Here is a 27,829-nt window from a genome sequence, read left to right as displayed (position 1 = left end):
TTTTTCGTTTTTCCCGAGTTCGCGCCCCCCCCCCCCCCCCCCCCCTTTGTTTGGTTTTTAAAAAAAGGTTGGGGCAGGTATTCCACCCGTTCAAAGGAAGAGGAAAAGAAAAGGTTGAGGCTGGTATTTTGTAGCAGAACTTGCATCTGGACATACATATTGTTTGCAAATCAATGTTAGCAGAGAAACACTGTTGACAAACGCCAAGTGAAATTCATGTCAAAAAACTATGTCAACTTCTGAACTTACTTTTTTGGCTTCATCTTTAAATATTTGTTACGTAACCTCAACTAAATTAAGTGTTGTTTGCCTGCACAAGAGAGCCTTTACTTTAAGTTTTTATCTCCAATCCACTTTTAAATGGTGCAAAGAAAAGCAATGAACTGCTGAGCTATACATCCCATGTGCACATATGTGGGGATATATGCTTTGCTTTTACCATCTGATCCACCAAAGTGACTTTTAAAAGCTGAGAAGTACATGTGATGTAGAAGAAGATGCTTAACTTATCAAATTGAACAGAATCCAGAAAAGTGCATCCATAAAATATCTTGATAACCACTAAAATCCATAATAGAATTACAAACCCCATAAGAAAAAAAAAAGGTTCAGTAAAAAAGGCCAAGGCCAAAGCCAAAGAAAAAAACACTCAAAATTCCACACTAAACATATGATACAAACTGCAAGGCACTTTGTGCTTGCCTCTCTGTCAAGTTAACATATGAAGATGGGGCAACAAACATAACCAAACTAATGCCCCTTTACTTTTGTGTTAAGGTGGCTTCATTTTTGTTGAATGATGTAGGGAATAAATCATCCACTATTTATTCCCTGCAGCAACAGGAATGAAGGGCCTATAATTGGGGGAAGCAAAGGCTCCTCCTCTGTGTACTTGATGTTGATGATGATCTTATCCTTGAAAGATAAGTCACTGTTCAAAAGCACGCAAGTAAATAGTGGTGCAGTGATGGCTTTTGCTGCTGATGGTGGTGGTGGTCAGTGCCCACACAAAATTAAATCAAATGGCACATGCCATTGGCATTCCCCCTGCCCACCCTGCACATGCTTACTGTCCCCCCATATCTATACCATCCTTACTTTATTCCTTTCTACTTTCTATACATTTAACCAACTCAATATCTTACATCATCAAATAAAATCACTTAAAACATCTAAATTCATCACCCCAAAAAAATAAAAAGGTAGAATATTGTTAGACAATCAACTAGGTTTCCTCAACAACTTTTGTTTGCTAACTTAAAACTATGGCTTAGTAGAGTAGTTGATAAAAGGTAAATTATAGGGCAGGGGGTGCAGGTTGAGTTGCCAATGCCATGCACTGGAGATGTCGTGGGCAGGCGATCAGGTGGTCGTTGGTGAGGCCGGCCGCCTGCATGAAGGAGTGTATAACGGTGGGGCCGACATAGCGGAACCCTCTTTTCACCATGTCTTTACTAATGGTTTCTGATTTTGAAGTCTTCACTGGGATTTTGTTGCATGCCTTGTATTGTGTTGCAATGGGCTTGTTGTTCACAAATCCCCACAGATACTTGTTGAACGAATCAAATGTCTTCTTTATCTGAGATATATTCAAGAAAATCAGACACTTGGATGATCCCCAGTTTCCAAATTTTTATTTAAGAATCACAGGAATGTAACTATATGTTTACTATTTCTTAAACCTAAACACTTATTTAATTATACTAGTCTTACTTTATGGTTGTACTTGTCAAGGCCAGGTATGCAATACTTATTCCATATGGCCCATGTGATTATGTTACTTAACAGTTGTTAGGTCCATGCATGATTAGAAGATTAATTAATTTAAAACTTAACTTTCCCATCTATGCTTCCTATTAGGGTATCATAAATGTCATTCTTAACAGAAATGTTGGGAAAAAGAAAGGACAGTTGAAAAGTTAAATCAGTTCTTAAAATTCTTTACAGAGCTCATATTATATTATTACCTCTAAAATTCTGGTAGAGTTGTCGACAGCTCCTCGGATTTGGCTAAGCTCTATACCATATTCGACACTTGTTGAAGTTATCTTCTTTTCATTGTACTTGGAAACAATTTCTGGATCAAATCCTGAAAAGGCATCCCTGGAGGAAAAGTAGAATGCACAATACAGCTTAAAGCCTCTGTTTTTTTTGTTGGAAAATGTTCATCAAGAATCAGTTAAAAAACCAGCAAAACCTACCTGAATTCTTGCCTTTTCCTTAAAACTGAAGTCCAGTCTGATCCAACTTGTGCACCAGTTAATACCAGCAACTCAAAAAGCAGACTGAGTAGGTAAAACAAGGAAATTAGTCTAAGAACGAAGTTGATAAATATGCAAAAAGCAAAAAAACAGGGGAAAAAAGATGCTTACTTATCATCATGAACGGGAACTCCCCATTCTTCATCATGGTATGCAATATAGAGTGGGTCTGAAAACACAGCAAAACACCGTGAATTTTAGTCATATTTATCGAAATGTCGTAATTTGTGTGTATTGTGTTAGAATATAGTATTTAATTGCCCTTTTAAGCGTAGAATTGAGGTGCTTGTTACCTGAATTAGGTGTGATAAAGCTGCATCTTTTTTCCTCTCGAGGATTGGGGATAACTGCTGAGGCGAAGGAAGGGTCAAGAGAAGATACTTTTCCTTCATACTTGGCTGATTTTGTTCTTCCATAATGCGCAATTTTCATTTTCCTCTGCACTTGCGCAATTGCAACTTGTTCCCTTCTTGCTGCTGCTATGCTTCCCGGAGCCTCGACTATCAAGGAAGAAGAATATTTCAATGAAGAATTCTCCACATAAGGGGGTGAGGCTAAGCCCCCACTGCTTTTCTTAGGCTTCTTTAACAAAATTGGGGCTTTATTAGCAGTCCCTTTGGGAGTCACAATTTTCTCAGCACTTGAACTCAAGCCATTAGGATCAATGTTATTCCCTCTCTTGATAGCTGGTAGTCTTGGCGACTTCATTTTAGGTGAGACCGGTGGAGTTGTTGATGAACTCGTCTTGACTTTAGTACTTCCATTTGCAGTAACAGATGCAGCAGTGTTAGTTGTCTTTTTAAGCGAGTTCCGACGTTCGTAAAGAGGAACTATATTGCTATGTGGTTGAAGAACAGGACGGCCATTGATTTGGGAGAGAGTTTGTGGGCTGCTCTGCAGTTTAGTTTTGGAATTACACATCTTTAATTGGTTTTGAGAGAGAGGCTTTTTTTTTTTTTTTTTGTATTGAGTAGGTGATGATCAAAAGGTTAGGATTAAGAAATGAGAGAATTTGGGTAAGAATGTGAGAGGGTTTTATAGAGAAAAAATAAAGTAATGGGTGTGGGGTGGGGGGTAGGGACAGGGGTATAAGGGGGAAATTGAAAATTTGTAACATGGAGAGGTTAGAGTCTGCCATACATAAGACTTCTTTTCTTGTGAGGTTGGCACTTTCTGCTGTTTAAAGTGACCACGAGCATGACAGTGACTCAATGCATTTTTAGGATTATACTGTATTATGTTTGGATGAGAAGATAAGAAAATAGTATGCCCTTAATTAGACGTTTCGTCTAATAATATCATGTTGTTAGGGAAAAAGCTTAAGTTTTCCAGTTAATTAACCCCTACCTTAACGTAGCTTCAATCTGAAATCGGAACTCTAGTCAAAGTCGAGTGAAAGGGGGGGTTTTTTTTTTTTTTTTGTATTGAGTAGGTGATGATCAAAAGGTTAGGATTAAGAAATGAGAGAATTTGGGTAAGAATGTGAGAGGGTTTTATAGAGAAAAAATAAAGTAATGGGTGTGGGGTGGGGGGTAGGGACAGGGGTATAAGGGGGAAATTGAAAATTTGTAACATGGAGAGGTTAGAGTCTGCCATACATAAGACTTCTTTTCTTGTGAGGTTGGCACTTTCTGCTGTTTAAAGTGACCACGAGCATGACAGTGACTCAATGCATTTTTAGGATTATACTGTATTATGTTTGGATGAGAAGATAAGAAAATAGTATGCCCTTAATTAGACGTTTCGTCTAATAATATCATGTTGTTAGGGAAAAAGCTTAAGTTTTCCAGTTAATTAACCCCTACCTTAACGTAGCTTCAATCTGAAATCGGAACTCTAGTCAAAGTCGAGAGGTAAATTTGAACTTTTTCCTCGAGAAATGATTTGCTAACGATAAGAGTATGAATGAACTAAAGTGGTGCCAGATACAGTGCCAGCAGGTCAGGGACCTTGGCAGCCCAGCCAAGTTCGAAAAATTCCTAGCGAGCTGGAGTGGGCGTGAAGTTTTAGGGTCCAGAAAATGACCAATCATTGCTCTCGTCTTTAGAGCTGGCTTGTATTTTCCCTTTAACTTATACCTCAATATACCAAGTTGAAATTGTTATTTTACTGTATTTAGAAATGCTGATGACATCAATTGAGAGATATGATCGATGAGAATTCATATAACCGGAAGTTGAACTTATTTGAGATTTGAGATTGTTATTGTTATATTTACCAATTTTAGTTAGTAAATATTAACTTAGTTGTTGGCTTTAAGCTTATCATAACTCTCCAAAAGGGGTTTGTTTAACCACACTTTTGTCAAAGTTGACATTTTAATTCAAGGTATAACCACTTCTAGTCTTCTACTACTACTAGTAAATTATTTCATCTAAATAATACACCTTTTTAGGAGATCACCTGAGGACAAGGATATCTCATGTAGAGCCTCTAAAAAACCTGTCGTTATTAGTTTTAATGAAAAAAATATTAAAAAGTTAAAAAGCATGGATTAAAGAATAATATTAGTTAGAGATTGGGCAGTTAGAGAAGAATAATTTTGGATTTATAATACTATTTTTTTTTAAATCGTTAAAACGCGTGGTGCCAACGAAGAGAAAGATTAAGGGAACAGGGTGTCATTTCTCCCTAACAAGTAACAGAGCCAGCTTTAAAGTATTGAACATGAAGCTCATCATGCAATTTCCTTATGAAATTATGGTTTAAATATTCTCCTATTTTTGAAATTTTAGAATCTTATTCTCCTTGTCCTTCTACGCACGCAAGCATAATCATTCTTTTATAATGCTATGGTGTTGTTGGTGTCATCTGGGCGTCTCGATTATTCTATCAGATATGTTCTACCTTGCACTTCAATTATTTCATCAGATATGTGTTATCTCCTATCGGTTTGCCCACCAAAACTTAGATGGATGAGAATTGGTTTTGTTTGAAAATAACTTGTTTGCGTAATTACTATTATAGTAATTACATATTGTGTGAATATTTGTTTGTCATAACGCAATTATAACATAATTTCTAGTGTCATGTTTGGTTTTGCAAGTGTAATTACATGATTTGATATTCTTTTATTTTTTTAAATAATATATATAGTTATATTTTTTTTGTTGACATGAACATGTAATGTGTTTTAATGTGTGACAAATATATCTATATATAAGAAATAAAAATTGTTGGGTAAGGCACAAGTACTCCTAGACTATAACCGAAATCCTTGATACACACCTTATTAATTAAACTAATGTCCTATTACCCTCCAAGCCCATTTTTTTTGGTAATTTTGGACACCTTTTTAGCTTACGTGACATCCAAACATCTCTCATATACCTCAACTACGTGGGTGTATAAAATTACAAAAAAAATGAGGTCTGGGAGACAAGGGAGGGTAATAAAATCTTAGTTTAGTTAAGATGTGTATGAAATTTTGGTCATAGTCTAGGAGATACTTGTGATTTTTTTTTTAAAGAAAGCCATGAGATAATTACACCATTTCTCACTCACCATGTTTTTGTCCATATCATTAAGATATTAACCATTAGGTAACAATATTAGGTGATATGTACGTATTCAGACTTTCAGCATCAAAATCCACTATGCAAGTCTGAAATAGAAATCAATAAGAAATGTACAATCCAAGAATATATATATTTCTTGGGAACAGTAAATGTTAATACTATGAAAGTAATATATTGTAGATATCAGAATGATTTAACTATCCATTTTTTGGTGCCTTGTTCCTATCACTAGTAATCAGTATCTTTCCATTTCTCTATGAATTTTTTTAAAAATAAAATCTAAACCTTAAGTTGCAAGCAAATCCAATGCTGGTAACTTAGACAAATAATTTTTATAATGATGGAACTAATTTGTTTTTTAATGTGAGTAAATAATTTTAAAATACAAATTATAAGAACCGAAGCCTAAGAAAACAAAAACAAAATTTAATTTATTTTGGCTTTAATGGACTCCTTTAAGCTACTGAAATTAGACCACTCATTAATCATGTTTGAAGAGGTTAGAAGTAGAAGTACACGTAATTAATTAACGTTTTAATTAATTACTTTATCTCTTCCCAATCAAATAAAGGCAGCTAATTAATTAGCTAGTTGATGTCAATCACCTAAAATACTGATTAGTGGATGGTAATCACATTAGATTTCAAGGAAAAAATGAAACAAGCCATGTGCAAGTCCCACATATATAATTGCATCAAATCAATAATGATGATCAAGGCAACTATTGTTCAAAGACATTAACACATGATATTTTTATTTGGTAGATGACATCTTATCTAATTGTTCAAATATTTATTAAGAAATTAACATATAATTATATGTATCTACTATCCCTACCTTCCTCGTAAATTCTTTTGTATATTCTTTTCCTATTAGGAAAACGGCCAACCAATGATATATGTAATATGTACATTTTACTCCTTGGAGACAATTTCGTTAGGGGATATTCGATAGAATTAGAACGATACAGAGAAGATTACATATATCATGATATTGAGTTACAAAAATCTAACAAGTAGTCAATTTTTTATTTTTATTTTTTACCATGGTCGATCATTCTCATAAAGCATCACATTATTGATTGAAGATTATCCGTGACCTTCTAATATTGTTGGACCATACTGTCATGAACATCCTCCAATGGTCCATTTTTTTGGTCCATATTTCCTATGTTACATTGAGGTTTTATGACTTGCAACACTTCAACTTGTAATTTTTCCAAAATTGTCTAAAATTGTCCTATACTATTATATTATCGTTTAGTTGGGTATCTTTCTCCGTCATTGGGTAAATGACTCCATCAATTGTACTCTCTTTGTTTTAATTTATTTTGACGTCAATATAGTTTTAAAAAAATAAAAAAATCTTCTAAATTTGTGGTCTTAAATTAAAAATACAAGGTCTCATAATGAACTGGGATTAATTTGTGGTCTTTAAATTACCCAGTGCGTACAAATTGCTCACATGAAGAACAAAGGCTGGGTCAGAGATTATAGCGGATGCTGGTTATCTTAGGGTTCCAAAAAAAAAAAATACATCAAATACCATTTAAGAATCGCTACAAAAATCGTTATTTTAAAAATGGATTAAAAAAATAGATCAAACAAAATAAAATGAAATTATTATTAATAAATGTACTCTCACAATTTAAAGACACATGATCTGGCAGGGAAAAAAAAGTGGTCATATAATTAGGAAAATGTCAAAGTTGTCATATATATATATATTTGCACATGTAAGGCTCTAGTAGTAGGAATTTTCTTTTATATTTGTCTTATTTTCTTTTTCTCCATCTATAGAGAAAAAAAGAAAAATAAAGTTATCCTTAAATTATTTGAAGAGGAATTAATTATTGCTCAACTTATATCATTGTGTGTAAGTACGATGGAGTACTGTACAATATATAATTTAGAAGTATATATGAAACCCGCATGTTCTTTAACAATAGACGGTTCATTATACGATATTTCATAAATTTATTAGTCCACAGTAAGATATGTAACTATTGCATTTCTATTTTAATGATTGAACAAATAATGAATTTGTTCGGTTTCATACACTCAGAAGTCGGAAGAGAATACATAATTTTAACAATTGTCGAAAGTTTTAGCATTAAATTTAGAGTAAATTTTAGAAATATCAAAACATAATAGATATAATAAGTTTTTTTTATAGCTATAGTTTTGATAATTGTGCTTCATAGTTATAGTTTTGTTTGCTATGGAGGCCTGATTTGTATATTTCGTGCGGTTTGTATATTTTTGCTTGCCCGTTCGTATATTTCGCTTGCAAATATATAGGTAAGTATATACAAATGATGTATTTATACATTGAGGAATTTTCATAACTCCATTTGTATATTTCATTTGCTAATATACAAACATGGTAATTTATTGTGAATTTTTCATAAATCGTGTACAAACAACTAGGGTAAGCATATACAGATTAAGAATTTATACAATCAAAAATCAAATTACACAAAATTTCGATTTGTACAATCAGACGAATTATACAAATTAAACAAATAACAAGATTTAAGGAAACTACGAATCACAATTTGCCAAAATAATAGTGTTAACATTTAATATCGTTTAAATATTTGTTATTGTTTACAATTTTCTTTAAATTTATTGTACTCGTATTTATATGACACTAGTTATGTACACGTGTATGCATGCATGTCTTTCAATCATTTTTATAAATTACAATTATTACGAATAAATATACCTTTTCTAACTATTTGCTCCTCTAATAATGGCACTTTTATGAATAGCACAGCAACCTAAGATAAGCCTAGTGCAGCAAGTGAGCATTGTCCTTTGGCACCATGTATAGGAAGAAGTACATTTAATTTGCAAAAGACACACCATCGTGGCCCAATTTAACATTATTATTGATTTGTCCTTGCCTTTGAATTATCTTAATTACTACTTTGTGTTGCAGTCAAATATGGTATGGTCCAAGTGTATGTTAAAAAAAAGGTAATTTTAGCCCTACCCATGTGACCAACATAGAGATTTTTGAGACAAATCACACTGCCCATTTTGGATAAAATTACTTCACTAAAGCCATCATATCACATGCAGCATGACCCTAGTATTGGGCAAACCCAATGCCAACACGTCGCAAAGGCAAGGTGAATCGCACTATCTTAGCTCATATGAATTTGCAAAGATCGATGTACATCCCATTCAGCGATATAATAAAAACTTACAATAGTATTTGAAATTTATTGATCTAACTAATCCAATTTTGCTTGTAGAGGAAATGCTTTTATTAGGATTTTTTTATTTTCCAAGAAGACTCGATTCCTTATACTTTTGATTAATGATGAAAAAGTGTCAAGTAAATTGTGGTTCATATGACCTTTATTTTTTAATTAAAAAAATTAGTAAATAATTTGCTAGATCCTAATTGGATTAGGGGAAGTTAATTTAGTTAGAAAATCCCATTACTCAATTTGATGGATGGTCCTCTCTTATGTTAGAATTTGTATTAAATTATTTATTATTTATATTTTACAATCTAGAATTAGTTATATTTATATGTATATCCCCCACAATCCTTAATGGCATATTAATAAAAGTGCTATTGAGTCCTTTTTTTTGTCTTAAAAGCTACACATGAAATAGTGTCCCAAGGCCCCAACCCAACCCTCACTCCCTCAAGACAAAAACAAAATAGAGGAAATAATAAAGACGAAAAGAAGATTACATAAATGTACCTAGCATCCTATATATCAGTCTTAATTCATTGTAGAAGGCAGAGGCCCAAGGGAAAATTAATTAGTTACTACATTAAAGATAATTGATGTTGTGGGGCGCCCTTTTACCCGAGTCCGGAGTCAAAAGGGTAAGTTTTTTCCTAAAAAAAACATAAATAGTATATCAAAAAAAAAAAATTGTCAAAAAAAAATTAAATTCGTAACATCGCTGCCTCAGCAGCGTTATCCAATTTTTTTTTTTAAACATTAAGGAAAATTGGCAATTTTTAAACATCAAGAAAAATTGCTGCCAAAGAAGGACTAATTTTTTTAAAAAATAAAAATTAGAAAATTGCTGCCATTGCAGCAAATTCAGTTTTAAATTAAAATGGCTACAAATTTTATTTTATTTTAAAGAAAACGCTGGATAGTGATTTTAGAGTGTTTTTTTTTTTGAAAAAACGCTGCCTAATCAGCGATTTAAGATTAAAATATAAATAAATTTGGATAACACTGCCTTTTTAAAAAAAATAAAAAATTGGCCAAAATTGCTGTTGGAGCAGCGATTTTAAATAAAGGTTTAAACGGCGTGCACGGCGTTAAAATATATCGCTCCTTCAGTAGCGATTTTGCTGTTTTGGTTAAAAAAAAAATTGATATACCATTTATGTTTTTTTGAAGAAAAAACTTGCCCTTTTAGCTCCGGATTCCCCTTAATGAATAATATTCATGCATGCTCACTCCGCCCGTTTCGGAGGCTTAATTTGAACTTTATGAGTTTTGAATTTAGAATAACAATATTGAATTTTGAGTTTTTAAAAAAAAATCTAAATAATAAATATGAATGAAAATTACTGAATTCGTACGTAAGCTTCTAGCTCTGCGACAATGTGCCTTCGATCTTAAGGATAGACATGCATGGTGCTGGGGTTTTGCGCCATAAAAGTGTGCATAAGAATTTATGAGAAGATGTATATAGGATAGAATGAGAATTGGGAAAGTGACCTTTCCTATCAAGTGTCCAACTGATTACAAACACACTGAATCTGCCCTTAGCAAAATTCTGTGCCCATAAATATATATTTGGGCACTGCAAATCTTGTAGCATCACTTTCATCAATAATTAGTAGGATAAAATCATAAAACGAACCCCCTCAATTATTGCATTCTAACTTTAATTTTGTCCTTTCCTCGAAGGAAAATTACCTTACATAGTGAGGGAACCCTTCGGGACCCATTCGGAGATAACACTCTCTACAAGAATTTCTCTATATTTTAGGCTCAAATCCGAGATCTTTGATTAAGGGTGCGATAAAATGTTCTTAATATTATATTACTCCCTTCAAAATTTTGCATCGTTATACTAGTTTCACTTATAATCTACCAAAATTTGAAAAAAAAAATCCAACAAAATCAATAAAAGCTGAAGCAATGAAAAATCAACTTAATTGATTTAATTTGATTCTAACATTTCAAAAACTGAGTTCATTGATTTAATTTTTTGTTTGTTTGAGAAAAGTCATTCCAACAAAAATCTCAATCTCGTTTGCTTTAATTTGTTGGTCTGTTTGAGTTACAAATCAAATCTTATTTTATTTTGGGGAAAACGACACTTTTAGTCCTTGTGTTAAGGCTATATTCTTATTTTAGTCCTTGCGTTATCTAACTAAGCATTGTTAACCTTCAATTATATCAAGTGGGTGATTTTAATCCTTCAACTAACAGATCCAAAAAAAATTAACAGAAAGTTCACTGCTAAAAGGGACAATTTGGATATTTCATTTTAATTATTTGTATGTTACCATACTTATAAGTGTCCTTAAGCTTCAATTTTACTTGTAATCAGTTGGAAGAGTTGGTTTTATAATACATTCCGTTCAGATTATCACTGCTGTCGAAACTGACAACAGTTGAATGGAGTTCTTCAAGATAAATTGAAGATGTGTAAATTCTAAGATATAATTGAGAGCATTGAATTTATGTGGTGCTTCTGATGATGCTAACAATTTTTTAAAATTTCTAATCAAAATTGAATATGGTGTGTTACCATACAGATCCTTAGGGTGTTTGAAATTGAGTTCTTCGGGTAGCTTGAAGTTTACAAATAGTATAGATAGAATCATATTTTCACATATACAAATAATTTGCATAACATTAATGAAAAACAATTCAAAGTATTCTGGTATATTTGTTGAGATATTTTCTTTGTCTATTCAACTTGAAAGAGTACTCACATGATGGAGTGGATTTTCAACCCACTTTTAGAACGCAATTCCATTGCACATCCACACCAAATAGATCGAGACTTCTTCGTTGTGAAGAACTAGGGTTGAACTAGGTTATGCAGAGAATAATTTTTTTAAAAAAGTTTCTTATTTCTCAAGCAATAACTTTTAAATACCCGAATTGCCCCTTAAGCAATGAACTCTCTGTTATTTTTTTTGGATCTGTTAGTTGAGGGATTAAAATCACACACTTGATATAATTGAAGGTTAATAGTGCTAAGTTAGATAACACAAGGACTAAAATAAGAATATAGCCTTAACACAGGGACTAAAAGTGCCGTTTTCCCATATTGTTATTATTTAAAAGGTGATGAATTAAGAAAATAAAAAAGGCGATCAACATAGATAATTAATCAAGATAAGACTTAAAAAAAATATATATATATATATATATATATATATATAATATTTATATACACTTGACATAGTGTACTGAAAAGTTGATTTGTTTTGGTAAACCAAATTGCTCAACATGTGGCATTGTTCCATTGGATAGTTTTGAATGATTCAATGTCATAGTGCCACCTAAAAAATAGAAACGAAGAATGAAACTTTATGACAACACATTAAAAGACGATTTTTTTGATATGCAGGACTAGCTTGAGCTTCAAGATGAACTAAGAACCATTTGGACCTTGGTGGGCTAGTAAAATTAGCTCATCATTTGACATCCTATTGGACCTTTATTTAAGTCCAACGTAAACTCAACTACATCAATAGTCATATAACGAAATAAGACCCATAACTACTACTATTTCAATTGACACTTTAATCTCAAGCTAATTTCTAATTAAAATAACAATAATTTTTAAAACATAACAAATTTAAAAAGTAAGACCATCTCCAACCCCATTATTTTTTCATATAAAGCTATTAATTAAATTTCTAATATTCGTATTTCTTTTTAAATGTAATACAATATTTTAAAAATATATTATTTAATATATACCACTTCATCCCGAATTAACAATATTTCAAATATTTTTTTTTCAATTTTTCGTCACTTTAAGTGATAATTTGATATTATTATTAATTTTCATTATAAAGAATGCACAAAATTTAAATGATAAGATGCAAATTTTAATTTTAAAATACAATACATAGCACAATAATTTAAATACAAGATAACAATATAATACATAACATAATAATTTTAAAAATCACAACAATAATTTAGTAATCCGGTAGGTCATTTTCAGATTTAACAATATTCGGAAAAAAATAATGTATGATCCAGAGAATTATTGTACTTGTGATTACGGTTGTGCTTGTTGATTTCTTTTTTCAATTATTCATAGTTGTTCTTTAAAATTTTAGAATAAATATAATTTTATATTAAATAAAGAATTTGAAAAAAATTATATTACATGAAAATTATATAGGGTGATTATTATGAATAGACAAAGAACGAATTTATATCGTGAAAAGAAAATGAAATAAAAATAATAATATAATATTAAGAAGAAAGAAGAAGATTTTTTTTAGAAAATAAAATAAAGAATTGAATTAAAGTTGATTGTCTTAAAAATAGAGAATTCTGTATTTGGTTGTCTTGAAAAATAACAAGGGAAAATTAAGCGGTTAAACAAACTTATACTACTTAATTACTCATCATAACTATAATTTGCTATAATTATCACTCGCGACTAACATTATATATTAATTACGTGGGCTGACTTTGAGTTTGTATAATTAACCACGTTTGTATATGTATAATTCGTCAGAATATACAAATACATATGTATAATATACAATTATCTAATCGATATACATAAACAATTCACCTCTCTCCCACTCTCTGCCCTCTCTCGCTCGCCTCTCTCTTCCCTCTCCCAATCTCGCTCGCCTTTCTTCTCCCTCTCCCAATCTCACTTGCCATATATACAAATGCATATGTATTATATACAATTATCTAACCGATATACATATACAATTCACCTCTCTGCCACTCTCTGCCCTCTCTCGCTCACCTCTCTCCCCCTCTCCCAATCTCGCTCGCCTCTCTCCTCCCTCTCCCAATCTCGCTCGCCTTTCTTCTCCCTCTCCCAATCTCACTTGCCATATATACAAATGCATATGTATTATATACAATTATCTAACCGATATACATATACAATTCACCTCTCTCCCACTCTTTTCCCTTTCTCGCTCGCCCCTCTCCTCTCTCTCCAAGTCTCGCTCGCCTCTCTCCTCTCTCTCCAAGTCTCGCTCGCCTCTCTCCTCTCTCTCCAAGTCTCGCTCGCCTCTCTCCTCTCTCTCCAAGTCTCGCTCGCCTCTCTCCTCTCTCTCCAAGTCTCGCTCGCCTCTCTCCTCTCTCTCCAAGTCTCGCTCGCCTCTCTCCTCTCTCTCCAAGTCTCGCTCGCCTCTCTCCTCTCTCTCCAAGTCTCGCTCGCCTCTCTCCTCTCTCTCCAAGTCTCGCTCGCCTCTCTCCTCTCTCTCCAAGTCTCGCTCGCCTCTCTCCTCTCTCTCCAAGTCTCGCTCGCCTCTCTCCTCTCTCTCCAAGTCTCGCTCGCCTCTCTCCTCTCTCTCCAAGTCTCGCTCGCCTCTCTCCTCTCTCTCCAAGTCTCGCTCGCCTCTCTCCTCTCTCTCCAAGTCTCGCTCGCCTCTCTCCTCTCTCTCCAAGTCTCGCTCGCCTCTCTCCTCTCTCTCCAAGTCTCGCTCGCCTCTCTCCTCTCTCTCCAAGTCTCGCTCGCCTCTCTCCTCTCTCTCCAAGTCTCGCTCGCCTCTCTCCTTCCTATAATATGTAGCTACGATTTGTAATTATCAAAATAGCTATAGAGAATAATTAGGCTATTTTTGAGTGGCTATATGTGAAAGTTCATAACTCTTGGTTTAGGATCCAAATGGGAAAATCGTCGTCTACTTTTAAGGACCTTTTGTGTACAATTTAATATATGAAGGACAAAAGTTGCTCTACTCACATACATAAGGGGCCATTTGCAAATTTTCCTATTTTAGTTTACTGTTTTTCTTTCCAGAACCCAATCTCTCTCCCGTCGTAAAGGACAAAAAACAAACCCTCCCGCCACCGGTTCGCCACCGCCTGCGGCAAATCCACCTCCCTTGTCGCCGTGAAGTTTCCTGCCTTCGGTGTTTGGTCGTCTTCGATCTCAAACTCTTGATTATACCTTCTGCTCTATTATTGGTATGTATCTCTCACTATTTCTGTTAGCTAATCTTTCTACGTTTGATTTTTCTGGACTGAAGGAATTGCTTTGTTTGAACTATTTCTCCGGTTATGGGAGTGATTTACTTGCTCTTTTCTTGGAACTGCTTTGGTTTCTCTTTTTCTATTTATTTGTTTCTTTTTGTTCTCCAAATATCTTTTAGGGCTTTCCGGTGTTGGTCATTGAATCTAATTGACAAAGGTTCAATTTAAGAGTTGGAAAAGAAGAAGAAAACCCGACTTTCAAAATATGATTGAAAGAATATTATTTGTTTGTCCTTGATAATCTTCTGTTTACCTCTCTTACTCTAAAAATGAGAATTAGTCAATATATTGATGTAAATGCATCTAATTTATTTGCAGAGTTCATAAATTGCTAGATGAGATCAACCTGGTTTTAATTTTTATGGTGATTTTTCTCATTTGTAAATGGAGATGTTTTTTATTTTTTGTATTAGCTATATTATTGAAAGCTTATTTGCTTTAGTTTTTTGCCATTTTTAGCCTTTTTAGCTCCATTGATTTGTCTTTATAAACTGAAAAGACGGATAAACTGAACCAGAGCCCAAAATATTGGATATTTGACCAAATGTATACTCTATCTGGACATGTTAATGATAACATGTTTATGTTCAAAGCAGTTTGGCACTTGGAACCTCTAAATCCTGAAGCCTCTCTTTGACCGACTTCGGTGAACTACTCGACCGTCTCTTTCTCAAAGTAAAATCTGAGTTGTAAGTTACCTTTTTCCTCATTTTCTGTCCATCTGCTTCCTCCATAAACTGATTCTCTTTGTCTCTGCTTATACCAAAGCCTTTACTTTGTCCTCTTTCCAATGCTTTTTATTGTTAGATGGAGAATTCAAATACTCCAGCATCTGATTCAAACGCTGCCAAAGCTGAAGCTGAACAGCTGCCAACAGCTCCCGGTAAGAGACCTCCTCCTCCTTCTCAACTGGAAACAACTCTACTCAATTTATTTGTGGTTATTGGCGTTCTGTCATTTGGGATCTCATCTCAAGTTGATTTATAATATAGAGCCTAATAAATATCATACCAAAGTTTTGGTACAAAAGTGGAAATATGTGTAATTAATTTTCATTACATATCATATTACGTTGATGATAAGTCACTGTAATCTGATTCTTACCATCACCATTATCAGATTCTCAGAAGCTGCAGCTATCACTGTGCTGCGTATTAGAATTAAATCTTATGAATGGTTAGTGTATAATCTGATAATGCACTGTAATTTGACTCTTAGAAGCTGCTGTTACCCCCATAGTAAGTAATAAAATAAAATAAACTGTTCAGAGGTCTAGTTCAAGTCCATATATGATTATCTCAAGTTTGGCACTAAAGATGACTGTACGAATGTTCCAATCGGTACTGTTTTTGTTAGTACCCCGGGTTTGCATATATTATAAAGTATTCTATGCTAGCAAATATTAATCCTAAGTTCCTTTTCTCTTCTAGCTTGCTTTTGCCTTCTTTTGTCAATTTACTGTCGCTTATTTTGCTTAATATGTTTTTGTTTACTTTCCTCTATCGCAGTATGCAATTTTTTCAAAAAACCAGCCAAGGGAAAAAATATCAGAAAGCGTCCTACGGTTGAAGAGGGAGAGAATGAAGATGCAGAAGGTGATAGTTCAGTCATATATACCAAGAAAAAGCTAGCAGTTACAAATAATAAGCTGCACTTCTCAACTGGTCCTTCAAAGTCCAACAAGGATACTGAACCCAATGTGGATTCAAAAGCGGCTCGTTTTCATTTCGAGTCCTCAAAGGAAATTCAAGTTCAAAATGATAGTAGAGCGACAGCCACTTTAGAAACTGAGACTGAGTTCTCTAGAGATGCCCGGGCCATTCGAGAAAGAGCTCTGAAGCAGGCAGAGGAGGCTTTAAAGGGAAAAAGCAAGACAGGTGGTGATGAGAAATTGTATAAGGGTATGAATCAATATACTGATTACAAAGCTGGTTTGAGAAGAGAACATACGATTTCTAGTGAGAAAGCTGGTGGAGCGCATGGTCCTCTCAGGGCTTCTGCTCACATCAGAGTTTCAGCAAGGTTTGACTATCAACCAGATATCTGTAAGGACTATAAAGAGACTGGATATTGTGGATATGGGGACTCCTGCAAATTTATGCATGACCGTGGAGATTATAAGTCTGGGTGGCAGATGGAAAGGGAGTGGGATGAAGCTGAGAAAGAGAGGAAAAGAAAATTGGCTTTGGGGATGCTCAATGAGGACGATGAGGGTGCAGAGAAGAGTGATGACGATGATGACGACGATGCATTACCATTTGCTTGTTTTATCTGCAGAGAGCCTTTTGTTGATCCTGTTATGACCAAATGCAAACACTACTTCTGTGAGCACTGTGCATTAAAGGTAATTTGAGTTACCTTTTACTCTTGTTTGCTTGATCATGTCATGGGGTCTGTGAACAACATCCACTTTTGTGTACCTTCTCCATTTCTCTTTTTTAAAAACATTTTTCTCTTATTTGAGATGACATAGTTTATTCCCCCACCTTCTCCAAATCTCAACCACCTAAATAAGGAATGGCAACAGAGTGAATGAGAGATGGTTGTAAAAGACTTTCTTGGTGCCTTTTTCTATTGTCACTAATATATAATGAAATTACCCGTTGAAATAGGCAAGAGTTGCAAGTATTTTAATTTACTTTTTTCCTTAAGTAAAAGCTGCCTCTTCTATTGGTTTGGACTTTTGTCAAACAATATAGACTATTGAAAACAGTTTGAGCTACTGTCACCTAGGGCACAGAGCTATGACTTATTTAACTTCTATTTATACTTTGTATGTGGATTTCAAGTTAATCTTTTTCTTCTTTTTGGTGGTTGTGGTTAACAGCACCATGCAAAGAATAAGAAGTGCTATGTATGCAACCAGCCAACCCTTGGGATATTCAATACAGCATTTGAAATACGCAAGAGAATGGCGGCTCAAGGGAAATGAGGAATTTTCTGCCAGTCCTCTCTTTCACGATGCCATAGAAGTGGATCTTGCTTTACTGTAAGTGCCTACAAATTGGATACATTAGATTTAAAATGTGCATTTCCTTTATATGTTAAGTATAACCCTATCTGTTTTCTTGCTAGAACTCTTGCATAACTGATTCTCGACCTGCTATACTCCACCTACATACTTAGAGCATTTGGTTTTGATACGTAGGTACATGTTAGCCTTGTAAAAATAGGAATACCTACATGTTTAGAACAATGCTTAATGTAAAAAATAAAGTTTATTTGGAAGAATACTTCCTTATAGATTGGAATTAGGGCTGCTCAAAATCGAACCTAAACAGACTTTTTCCATACCTAAACCAACAAAAACTGGAAAATCGGTTCGTCAGTTAAAATACATGGTTCAGTACTTGGTTCTTATCAATATTCTGTTTAAACCAAATACCTAACTAATATTATTTTAATTTAAAATACTTACGAACTTAGGTTTTTCTCTCACTTTCAACTTTCAATTCATGATCAACAGAGTAAAGAAATCCTTAGCCCTAGGTTCTCTGACGTTGCCCTCTTACAACTCCAAGGCTCTGCTCTCCGATAGGATATGATCCTTCAACGATGAGGGCAAGTCTCCACTTTTTGTTGCTGCTTTCCAGCATCATCAGCAGCGAGCCAAAGAAATTTTCACTATTTCCTTTCAGTGAATGGGTTAACTTGTTTGTCTTGGGTTTCACAAAGTCCCCTTTTTCCATTGCTTTATCAAGCTGTCCGAGGTTTTGTTAAAGTTGGGTGATTGTTAACATTTGCAAGGAGAACAAGCTCCTTGTGATGGGGTACTGGCAATTTTGAGCCTTATGCAGTTCGCAAGTTTAACCTTTGTTCATCACTTTTTAGTTTGTAATTCTACTAATGACATGGTTATCACTTACCAGAAATCTCACACTTAGAATCCTGACTTAAAACCTGAAGCTTCAAACACCAGCAGGAATGGTAATATGTAGGTGAACTCTATGTTGTTCGGACTCTTCAAAAATGTCATCGGGTGCATGTTGGATCCTTCAAAAGTAGTGCATTTTTGGAGGATCCGACACGGGTGATATATAATACGTGACTTGTGCCCCACTTCCCAAAGATAAAACATAAATTGTATAATTAGGGGATGCAATTAAGAGTACCTGAATTAGTTTCTTTATTTGGCAGGCTGTATGATGATTCAAGTAACCGGTTGTGATTGATGTATGATAAGGAAGTTTAAAACAATACCAATGCTGGTGGAAGATGAAGAATAGGACATTGACTTGAACGTCCAATATCACCATCTCTCCTTTGATGTGAAGAGTTGATATATTATCTTATATAAGTACGACAACTTATATGGAATTAGAGCATGTGTTTTTCCTTTTTTCATTGCCTTAGTCATGTATTTTGGAATTTTAAGCCTACATGATAGATATAATGAATCACTTCAGTTGCTGGTCTATCTGTCTCAGCTAGATATCATATCTTTTAGTTGGTTTGAATTATTATGAGGGGACTAAAATTGTAAACTTGATGGTTAAATCAACCTTTTAACTTCCATTTTTGGTCTCAATGGAAATGACATTACTCTTTTTAAATCTGATGGTTTAGTTGAGTTAACATGCATCGATGACCAAAGTTCTTGTCCCAATTCTTTTTCTTTGTGAAATTAAAAGGCTCAGTACTTTGGTAAATCAGAAAATAATGCTAAGCTGCTTTGTAGCTTCTTTACATGTAAGGAACTCTTCCAATTTTCATTTGAATTGTTGTTACAAAGAATTTGAAAAGACACAATTTCTATGTCATAGAAAGAACTTTGCTTTCTTTTCTCCTATTGTATACAAAAGATGGTTAGTGAAAACCAGGGGAGAGTGAGCATTCATCCACTAACTCTAAACCTGTTACAGACAAATAAATTAGCCATAAAACAGTTCCATGGCTCACAAGATTCAATTAAAACCAAAAAAAAGGACAAGAAAACGAAAAATCATCTTTCGGCTCATCTCTCATTGGGCAAAAAGTTAGACATCAGCAGAACAAAGTCCGGTTAACCTGTACGTCATGAGTGTATATATGCACGGACAACATCTATTATGGGGGTTTCACATATCGGGCATTTTCCGGTGCCCCAAAGCAATTCATGGGCACACCTGAAACAGGTGCACATATGCCCACACCTGAAAATAAAGGACAGATGTTCCCACAAGATTAATATTACTTATTTCTGGTGTACTTTTAAGTGTGAAGAATTCTTGCTGCAATCAATGCCAAGTACCTGTAAAGGAGAGAATCAACTTGCTGCTCATAACAAATACAACAATTTGCTATGTTTGCACTCTTCTTATCTGAGTTACTCCCAATCATTGGACCTGCATTACAAAATTGTTACTCCACTTACTCTCTAAAGAACCAAAATTGAACTAGACGGAAAATAGAAAAAAAATAAGATCACATGTAGATGAAGCTCATAAGTGAAGCCTGGTCTTGGAACTTGTAAGATTGTGAGGTTCAACAAATAGTTCAATAAGGTAAGCTTATCCCTCGAGAAAAAAATTCAATAAGGTAAAGAATATAAGAAGTGAAACGACTTCACCTTTGGGTATTTCACCTATCAAGTTTTTCTTATAGGTTACGAAGGGTTTTATGAAGTTGGAAAACACACACAAAAGAATCATAGTTTTATGATTGATGATGGAGCATAGTAAGTTTCTTATATTCAGATTTCAGTCAACCAACACACCTGACTGAATTATTGCAGCTGCAACCTCATCCTTAATGGAATGTTGTAAATTCATTTGCATGTTCATGCAGCTGTTTATTGATCTTCGTATTTCAAAAATCTCTTGGTGGAGTTGCTCCATATGTCCTCGCAATTCATATATCAGTTCCATTTCCTGTTAATGCCATATCGTTATGACTAGTCTCAAACTCAGGAATCTCTGGCAAGTCATTGCAAGAAAAGGAAAAAAAGAAAACTTACGATTGAAGGGTGTCTAGTGGAGGAGGAGGAGCATTGTTGATTGTGGTGGGAGTAAATGTTGGATAATTGAGGTTGTGGTAAAGAATTAGACGGAAGGTGATAGGAGTCATCACTGACACCCCTGTCTTGATCATTGCTCCATGATGGTAAAGTGTCCTGATTATTTCTCCATGAATGTAAAGTGTGTGAAGCTTTGTTCTGGTCAACTAATTCCTCAGGTTTGAGGTATTGTTGTCTAATGGGAGTATTATCATCTTCAAAGTCATCCTCATAACCCGAGTCTGCTTCTTCCTCATCATCATCACACCCGGCTGCTCGTGTTTCTATATGTGATAGCACTTCCCCCTCCTTGGCCTCTTCTTTAGTCATGTGTGCCCCTACTTTTTTCTCAAGCTGTCCGCTTTTTGCATTAGGTAGTTCTTGTGAGCGAGACGCCATTAGTTGATCTATTTTCTCTCTCAAACCACTGTTGAGAAAGATTGAAACACTTTTTCTGCACATTTATGAAGAGCAAAAGTAAGTGCAAATCATGAACTATGCTTATACTACAAAAACTGAGTAATTTATATCTTAGGACAGCAAAAGGAGATACAAAGACTCTATTTTCATTTGAGTATCACTTTCCCTTGGCAAGCAAAAGGGAACAATGACTTCCTTTTCCAAATATCCCAGCTCGATCAAAATCCGTTTCACATTCTTTTACACGTTAAAGTCAGTAAGTTCTCAGAGATGATCTCCAAACCAGCACGGACAAGTACAGGAATGATCCATACACTTAGTGAAAATTATATTCTGAGGTAGAATCACTTTTGTCATTGCCTTCATTCTTATTAACTTTGTATATGTCTATGGCACCTTTGTGTTGTAACAATGGTTTCTATCTGATAGTCTTGGTGAAGATCAGATTCTAGTGGTTTGTTATTGATTCTCCCTTGATTGTTTTATGCTTCATTAATGCGGGCAGGGAAACCTAAATTAATAAATAAGGCTCGCGCTAGGCGCTTACCTTTTTTGGCTGTAGGGTTGGGGTGGCTTGCTGGGTGAGACTGATAGAAAGAAAGGACGGGGGGCAACCATGTCTGTTCAGGGTTCCAAACTCAACGATGGCAACTAAACACGAGGGTTGCGCTCGTTGCGGGACTTAACCCAACACAGTCTTTGGATCGTACTGATCGTACATAAATACCCAAGTAAACCTAAATCCAACTATTGCATAATGACAAGAATATATATATATATATATATATATATGATAAGTTTCAGATCAGATGCAAGGAATTTGCAATTACCTGTTAAGAAGTTGGCGAATATCATGATTCTCTAGGAAAGGATCAAGCATCTCTTGGTATCTTTCTTGCCTAAGATCTTCCCACTCTTCACGTGGACGAGAAACATCATTTATCCAGTCTTGGTTGGATTCTGATTGCTGCTGGTAGTTAGACTGTAGTTCATCCCATCCACTTGGTGTGTGCGAATAATCACTTACCCAGCCACAATCACTGTCCACTAGATTTTGGTTGGTAGCTTCCTCTTCCCAGTCACTTTGAGGTTTGGTGCTCTCACTAGACCACTCATTACTAGTTCCTGCATGCTGCAGTTTATTTGCATCTTGTTCTTCTCTATGGACACTTTGTTCACTATCCTTAGGAGATCTTGATGTCTCTAAAAATTCCAGCGACTTGTCATGGTTAGCTTGACAGCTTGCATTTTCCCAGCTAGCTTGGTCATGGGAAACATCTGAGCTCTGCAGTTGTGAAGTACAATGTAGTAAACTGGGCCTAACTGCTTGAGGACTACAGTCTACCTCATTATGTTTCGGACTACAAGAACTGTCAGAATGTCGGATATGAATTGACATTTCTTTCTGGGGATTTGATGAGTTAGTAGCTTTTACATTTGTTGTCATCATTCGGGGACTTGTTTTCTCATTTACTTCCCCATGGTGATTTTCTTCTTGCAGTTGATTGGATGTAAAAACTTTTCCAATTTGTGTATTGTTATCTATCACCTTTATGCAGAGAGTCATTGGGTCACTAGGCTCAGGATGATCCTCTCGTGTAGATGTGGAAGCAATTTCGGATTTAGGACTGCTATTGCTTCTTGAGTCAGCTACACCAGGCTGCATTGCAGCACTCTCCCTGATAATCTCCCGCTTCTGATTCCCTTCTCTTTGCTTATAGGATGCTAATTCACTTCCAACTTTTACAGCAGTATTATCAGCCAGTTCTCTATGGCAACTTATCGAGCCTTTGTTCTCCTTATCACAGTTCTGTACTTTCTGCTGATTCAGTGTAGAACTCCAGCTTTCCTGGGTGTTATCTGCTGCTTCTCTTGAAAGGCTTCTTGAGTCAGCTACACCATTTTGACTTCCTGTATTGAACCTTTCCCTGAAATGAATTACTATCTAAATTATGTATATACCAGAACTTTGATTCCATAAAGTAGAATGACCATAACTTTGGTTCCATAAGGTAGAACCAAATGGATAATTGATTTCTTTTGAACCACACAACTTGTAAGGGAAACTGCCCCTGATTTGGAGGGAAGTCGAGACTTGTGATAATTTCTTTCGGACCTCCTACTCTCCTTAACATGTTATCAACTTCAATTGTTAGGTTCTTATACATTCCGAAAGGTAGTTTATGCTGAGCTTATTCTGGTATATTCAGATAAGGAAAAATCTTGAACACATGGAAGCTAACAGATGGAGTATCTTAAAAGCATTTGTCTACAACAATCAATAGGTTGCAATGATAGAATTTCCCCTCGACTGTGTTAACACACCATAATCTTCTTTGCCATAGCATGTCAAACAAATAGAAATGTTAAAAGTTTCATTCTTTCGTCATGTTATTCAAAACGTACTTCAGATTGAGCACGATAATAGCATTCTTGCTCCAAATTTTTTCATATTTTAAGCAGTTGAATATTCACATCTTGATGATCAACAACGTTCTCCATAAGGTAACTGCAGATTATTCTTTTGCAATGTACATATGGAATCAATAGAGACATGGCCTTTACCTGATATGCATGATTGCAGAACTAGACACTCTATTTGATTCGGATGATGTGCCATTGGTTGATCGATCATCTCTGGCGTCTGTGACACGACGCAGGAATCTAACTTTAAGCAAAGCCTGTTTAGGAAATTGGATTGTGAAGATCAATCAGCAAATGGTACAATGATCCTTTAAAGCAAAACTACACGGCAACGATTAGAGAGCAAAATGCAAACCTGGATACGACCTCTTTGTTGGAACTTGGAAACGGCCTTACGTTCCCTAAGAGTGTCAAGTTCCCGGAGTCTGTCACGCTCCATTTGCAAGAGCAAATCGCTTAATGCCTTTCTACCTCTGATGATTCGAGGCGAATGCAGAACTGGGAAAAAATTCCTTTGTTGTAGTTGTTGTTCTGAATGATCAAATGATGTTTTAATTCGAGGCAAACATTCACCAGTGGCAAGAGGAGCAGCATTAGTACAATTGTGTTCATTCTCATGATTCTCTTCACCATTACTACTTGCCAATTTCCTAATGATATCAGCAACTCTAAGCTTTTCCCTTTCTTTATTAGTATCTGTTTGTTTACAACCCTGAATATCATTCATAGCAGTTTTATACGCCTGTTCCCAATCCCCAGACGATTCGCCATTCACGCTCGTGGCCGGAGTTTCAAATCGTCCATCGACTGAAGAAGATTCATCACATGTATCATCTCCTCTCTGAAGTACATTTAAGTCCGCAAATGCAGCATTTTCACAATTGCTTTTAGCGCTGCTTGGATTCGAATTCACGCTCTTAGACACCGTTTCGAAATCCCTCCACCGTCGGACAAGAGTAGAAACGCCGCCTGAATTAGGCACTTCGACGGCGGTGGTGGTGGTTGCGGTAGTAGTTTCAAGCGAACAAGAAGAAGTTTCTTCTCTCTGTTTCGATGGCCTTGAAGAAATCACCATTTCTCTAGCTCTATCCCATTTATCAACGGTTGTAGGACTGTTCTCATTGTTGTCCCATTGCGGTTTATGAACCCATAAATCTGCATAGTCAACATGTCGGTGGTGCCGGGAATTTTCATTGGAATCAAAAGAATTATTAGTATTTGTGGGTTGACTTGAAGAAATGCAAGAATGGATATGTGTATGGACCAAATCTTTTAGATTCTTCTGGAAAACATTGGAATCCCTATGAGTACATCGATCACGCCTGTTACGATCTCTAAGTACATGACCAAATGAAGAAGAAGAGGCAATTTCTACCTGAGAAGATGCCATTTCTTCCGAAACTTGCTCAATCAAGAATGCTATATTTAATGTTTGTTGACAAAAAGGAGAAAACTTTGAACATTTCAACGTTCCACAATGTAAAACACTAAAAATTGAAGACAACCCATCTGTCAAAATTGACTCGTCTTTCAATAAAGAAGAAGAAGAAGAAGAAATTAGCAGAATGAAAAACAACCAAAGATACATTCAAGAATAACAAAAATGACAACCCATTTTCTTTGTCTCAAAAGAAAATATTCCTAATAAAATTGAATGCAAGACAAAGGGGGGGTCTCCTCTCTCTGTTTTTCTTTTTGGGTAATTAAAACGTCAAACTGTTGAACACGCAGAGAACGCAAGTCTCGCCGGTTATTTCTCTGTTTTTCATCTTGATAAGTTAATACCCAAAACAGAGACTCAGAAAATTCCACAGGGGAAAAAAAAGGAATGAAGGAGATAAAGAGAGAGAAAGAATGAAGTGGCTAGAGAATATAGATGTGAAGTGAAGAGTAAACAAACAAAGATGGGAACTTCGTGAAACTATAATATCTTAAAGAAGACGAAAAACAGAGGAATGGGACATGTGGTGCGGTGCTCCTGCTGTTGTGATTCATAAATAAAACAGTTGCAATGGAGTAAAGTTAATATATTCTCTCCGTGCATTTTTACTTGTTCAATATTTGATTTGATAAGACTATTAAAAAAAAAATACTCTCTCAATCTCAATTTATATGATTTAATTTAACTTAACATAGAGTTTAAAAAAAAATAAAAAAAAAAATTTATGATTTCATAAATAATTGTATGACTATAAATTATTTTATTATAACCAGCATGGATTGTGGTGCAATAGTGAGACTCCTTTCACCCTTGACTTAAAGATTTCACCTTCAAATAAGTCTGGCAATGCGTTATTCGAATATATCATTTTTCTTTATACCGACTAAAAAAGACATCAAATTATATAAGTTGAAAATAAAATAAAAATGAAAGGAGCATGTGCGTGGGTAGTATCATAGTTTGGTGTAGGAAAATGAGGGAAGATGGAAAAAGGGAGAATAGAGAGACGTTGGATTAGAGCCGTTGGAAGAAAATGTGGGGTCAAGATTGGATTATAAAAATGACTCCGTTTCTTCTACTTTGCGGTAAAGCCAAACTATTCCTTCCTTGCTTTTTTTCTCATGAGAGCGTCTCCCTTTTTTCTTACACACTCCTGCACTATTCTTTTTTACTTCAACTATTCTTTACCCTATTTATTATTTGGCAAAAGGTTAAAAAATAATTGATTAGAGTTATGCACATAATAATAGTAATAATTTGATTAAATTTAATAAAGTGTGTTGAATTTTATATATAACAAATGAATGATACCAAAGACAAATATGATATTACTCATAAATAATTTAGCTCCTAATCAACTATCAATTGATCCCTTGACGTAGATAAAAGTAGCTTCTATTGAATTTCATTTATTTTTAACGTTAATTTTTAGGTTTAAACTGTCACTTCTTACGCTTATTGAATCCAATTTTCTTTAATAATAATAATATATTTGAATTAAAAATACTCCTCCTTATAAGGGAATTATGTGATGTCACATGTGCGCTTTTTAATTAAATAGGTGATACTGATTTATTAGTTCATGTGATCCCAATCATAAATAATCTAAGTTAATTTAATACAACTAGAAATCATTTGTTCATATTCAAAAAATTTCAATGTTTTACATTTTGTGGATGAACGGATTTAAAAGATAACAATGTCTTCTTCACTAGAAACAATAGTTCTTGTTTACTTGAAGCAACTTTTATGAATCCAACCCCAACAACTCTGAGCAAAGAAACTTGGATGGGTCAAGTAATGCATGCCGTATGTTTATACATAGACTTGTCTCCTTTTGATATCGTCAATTAATAAATATTTTTGTATCATTAGACGAGTCATTTTTATTTTACACATTTCTCTACATTTTCATTTTCATTTCTATTATATTCAATGGAATTGATTAATTAATTGAATTATCCTCCAAATGCATAGTGGTAAAAAGCCAAGTTTTTAGGAGTTGGAACATGAAAGTTGGCATAAAGAGGATTAAATGTCACAAGCATTGAGGATGGTGAGCAATAATGTTCACTATGGTTGCAAGTACATTGCTAAAATTCAATGTTTCAAACATAACACACCGTTGGAAGTTGGGAGTGTCCCTTCAAATTAATATATACTTCTTTAATTAAATAAATGTTATTCTCTCAAATTTCAATCTATACAATAGTGGTTGGTTAAACATAAAAAATACTAATTTGAATTTGTTATCTTAAGTATATACAATATTTTTTATTATATAAAAAAAACATGTTATTATGGGAATCTTTCAATTCACTTACTAGTTATGTGGGAATTGACTAACTTAGTAATTTAAATTATTTATGCGGTGACCAACACAAAATAGGGAAAAAAAGTGTAAGTGACCCTATAAAGTGGGGGACAAGGAATGTGATGGGGGGGGGGGGGGGGGGGGGGGGGGGGGGGGGGGGGGGGGGGGGGGGGGGGGGGGGGGGGGGGGGGGGGGGGGGGGGGGGGGGGGGGGGGGGGGGGGGGGGGGGGGGGGGGGGGGGGGGGGGGGGGGGGGGGGGGGGGGGGGGGGGGGGGGGG

General features: G+C 35.0%; 3 protein-coding genes across 4 annotated transcripts; 1 reads left to right on the top strand and 2 right to left on the bottom strand.

The window, feature by feature from the left end:
• Window positions 1–521: 521 nt before the first annotated feature.
• Window positions 522–3,268, bottom strand: LOC102594852 (uncharacterized). The gene is made up of 5 exons (XM_006364756.2): window positions 2,555–3,268; window positions 2,373–2,430; window positions 2,202–2,285; window positions 1,968–2,103; window positions 522–1,579 (listed from the first exon to the last, which is right to left on the bottom strand). The coding sequence occupies exons 1-5, from the start codon at window positions 3,180–3,182 to the stop codon at window positions 1,298–1,300; spliced, it is 1,188 nt and encodes a 395-aa protein (XP_006364818.1). The 5' UTR covers window positions 3,183–3,268; the 3' UTR covers window positions 522–1,297.
• An 11,424-nt stretch (window positions 3,269–14,692) lies between these two features.
• LOC102594530 (zinc finger CCCH domain-containing protein 1) lies at window positions 14,693–19,493 on the top strand. Of its 2 annotated transcripts, none has more exons than XM_006364755.2 (6): window positions 14,693–14,912; window positions 15,575–15,667; window positions 15,786–15,861; window positions 16,487–17,322; window positions 17,806–17,967; window positions 19,116–19,493. In XM_006364755.2, exons 3-5 carry the CDS (start codon window positions 15,786–15,788, stop codon window positions 17,908–17,910), a joined length of 1,017 nt encoding a protein of 338 aa, XP_006364817.1. In that variant the 5' UTR covers window positions 14,693–14,912; window positions 15,575–15,667; the 3' UTR covers window positions 17,911–17,967; window positions 19,116–19,493. The 2 variants fall into 2 exon arrangements, with proteins under 2 accessions (XP_006364817.1, XP_015159622.1); XM_015304136.1 differs by having other exon boundaries at window positions 15,572–15,667.
• A 175-nt stretch (window positions 19,494–19,668) lies between these two features.
• On the bottom strand, window positions 19,669–25,770 carry LOC102594196 (uncharacterized). The gene is made up of 7 exons (XM_006364754.2): window positions 24,152–25,770; window positions 23,938–24,053; window positions 22,203–23,300; window positions 20,914–21,406; window positions 20,674–20,827; window positions 20,209–20,302; window positions 19,669–20,110 (listed from the first exon to the last, which is right to left on the bottom strand). The coding sequence occupies exons 1-7, from the start codon at window positions 25,382–25,384 to the stop codon at window positions 19,993–19,995; spliced, it is 3,306 nt and encodes a 1,101-aa protein (XP_006364816.1). The 5' UTR covers window positions 25,385–25,770; the 3' UTR covers window positions 19,669–19,992.
• Window positions 25,771–27,829: the final 2,059 nt, after the last annotated feature.

This window comes from Solanum tuberosum, unplaced genomic scaffold (genome assembly GCF_000226075.1).
Source record: "Solanum tuberosum cultivar DM 1-3 516 R44 unplaced genomic scaffold, SolTub_3.0 scf00443, whole genome shotgun sequence".
Lineage (NCBI taxonomy): Eukaryota > Viridiplantae > Streptophyta > Magnoliopsida > Solanales > Solanaceae > Solanum > Solanum tuberosum.
The sequence above is the reverse complement of the archived record's forward strand: the minus strand, read 5'-3'. Positions and strand labels throughout refer to the sequence as shown.

Bases quoted from the DNA above. Each gene is read 5' to 3' on its own strand.
- LOC102594852 (XM_006364756.2), bottom strand. From the start codon at position 3,182: ATGTGTAATTCCAAAACTAAACTGCAGAGCAGCCCACAAACTCTCTCC. The intron at 2,431-2,554 runs GTAACAAGCACC...CTGTGTTTTCAG, and splicing joins CTTTATCACACCTAATTCAG to ACCCACTCTATATTGCATAC. The intron at 2,104-2,201 runs GTAGGTTTTGCT...CTTTTCCTCCAG, and splicing joins AGGAAAAGGCAAGAATTCAG to GGATGCCTTTTCAGGATTTG.
- LOC102594530 (XM_006364755.2), top strand. From the start codon at position 15,786: ATGGAGAATTCAAATACTCCAGCATCTGATTCAAACGCTGCCAAAGCT. The intron at 15,862-16,486 runs GTAAGAGACCTC...CCTCTATCGCAG, and splicing joins ACAGCTGCCAACAGCTCCCG to TATGCAATTTTTTCAAAAAA. The intron at 17,323-17,805 runs GTAATTTGAGTT...TGTGGTTAACAG, and splicing joins GTGAGCACTGTGCATTAAAG to CACCATGCAAAGAATAAGAA.
- LOC102594196 (XM_006364754.2), bottom strand. From the start codon at position 25,384: ATGTATCTTTGGTTGTTTTTCATTCTGCTAATTTCTTCTTCTTCTTCT. The intron at 21,407-22,202 runs GTAATTGCAAAT...ATAAATGTGCAG, and splicing joins ATTCGCCAACTTCTTAACAG to AAAAAGTGTTTCAATCTTTC. The intron at 20,303-20,673 runs GTGTGTTGGTTG...TTTGTAATGCAG, and splicing joins AGCTGCAATAATTCAGTCAG to GTCCAATGATTGGGAGTAAC.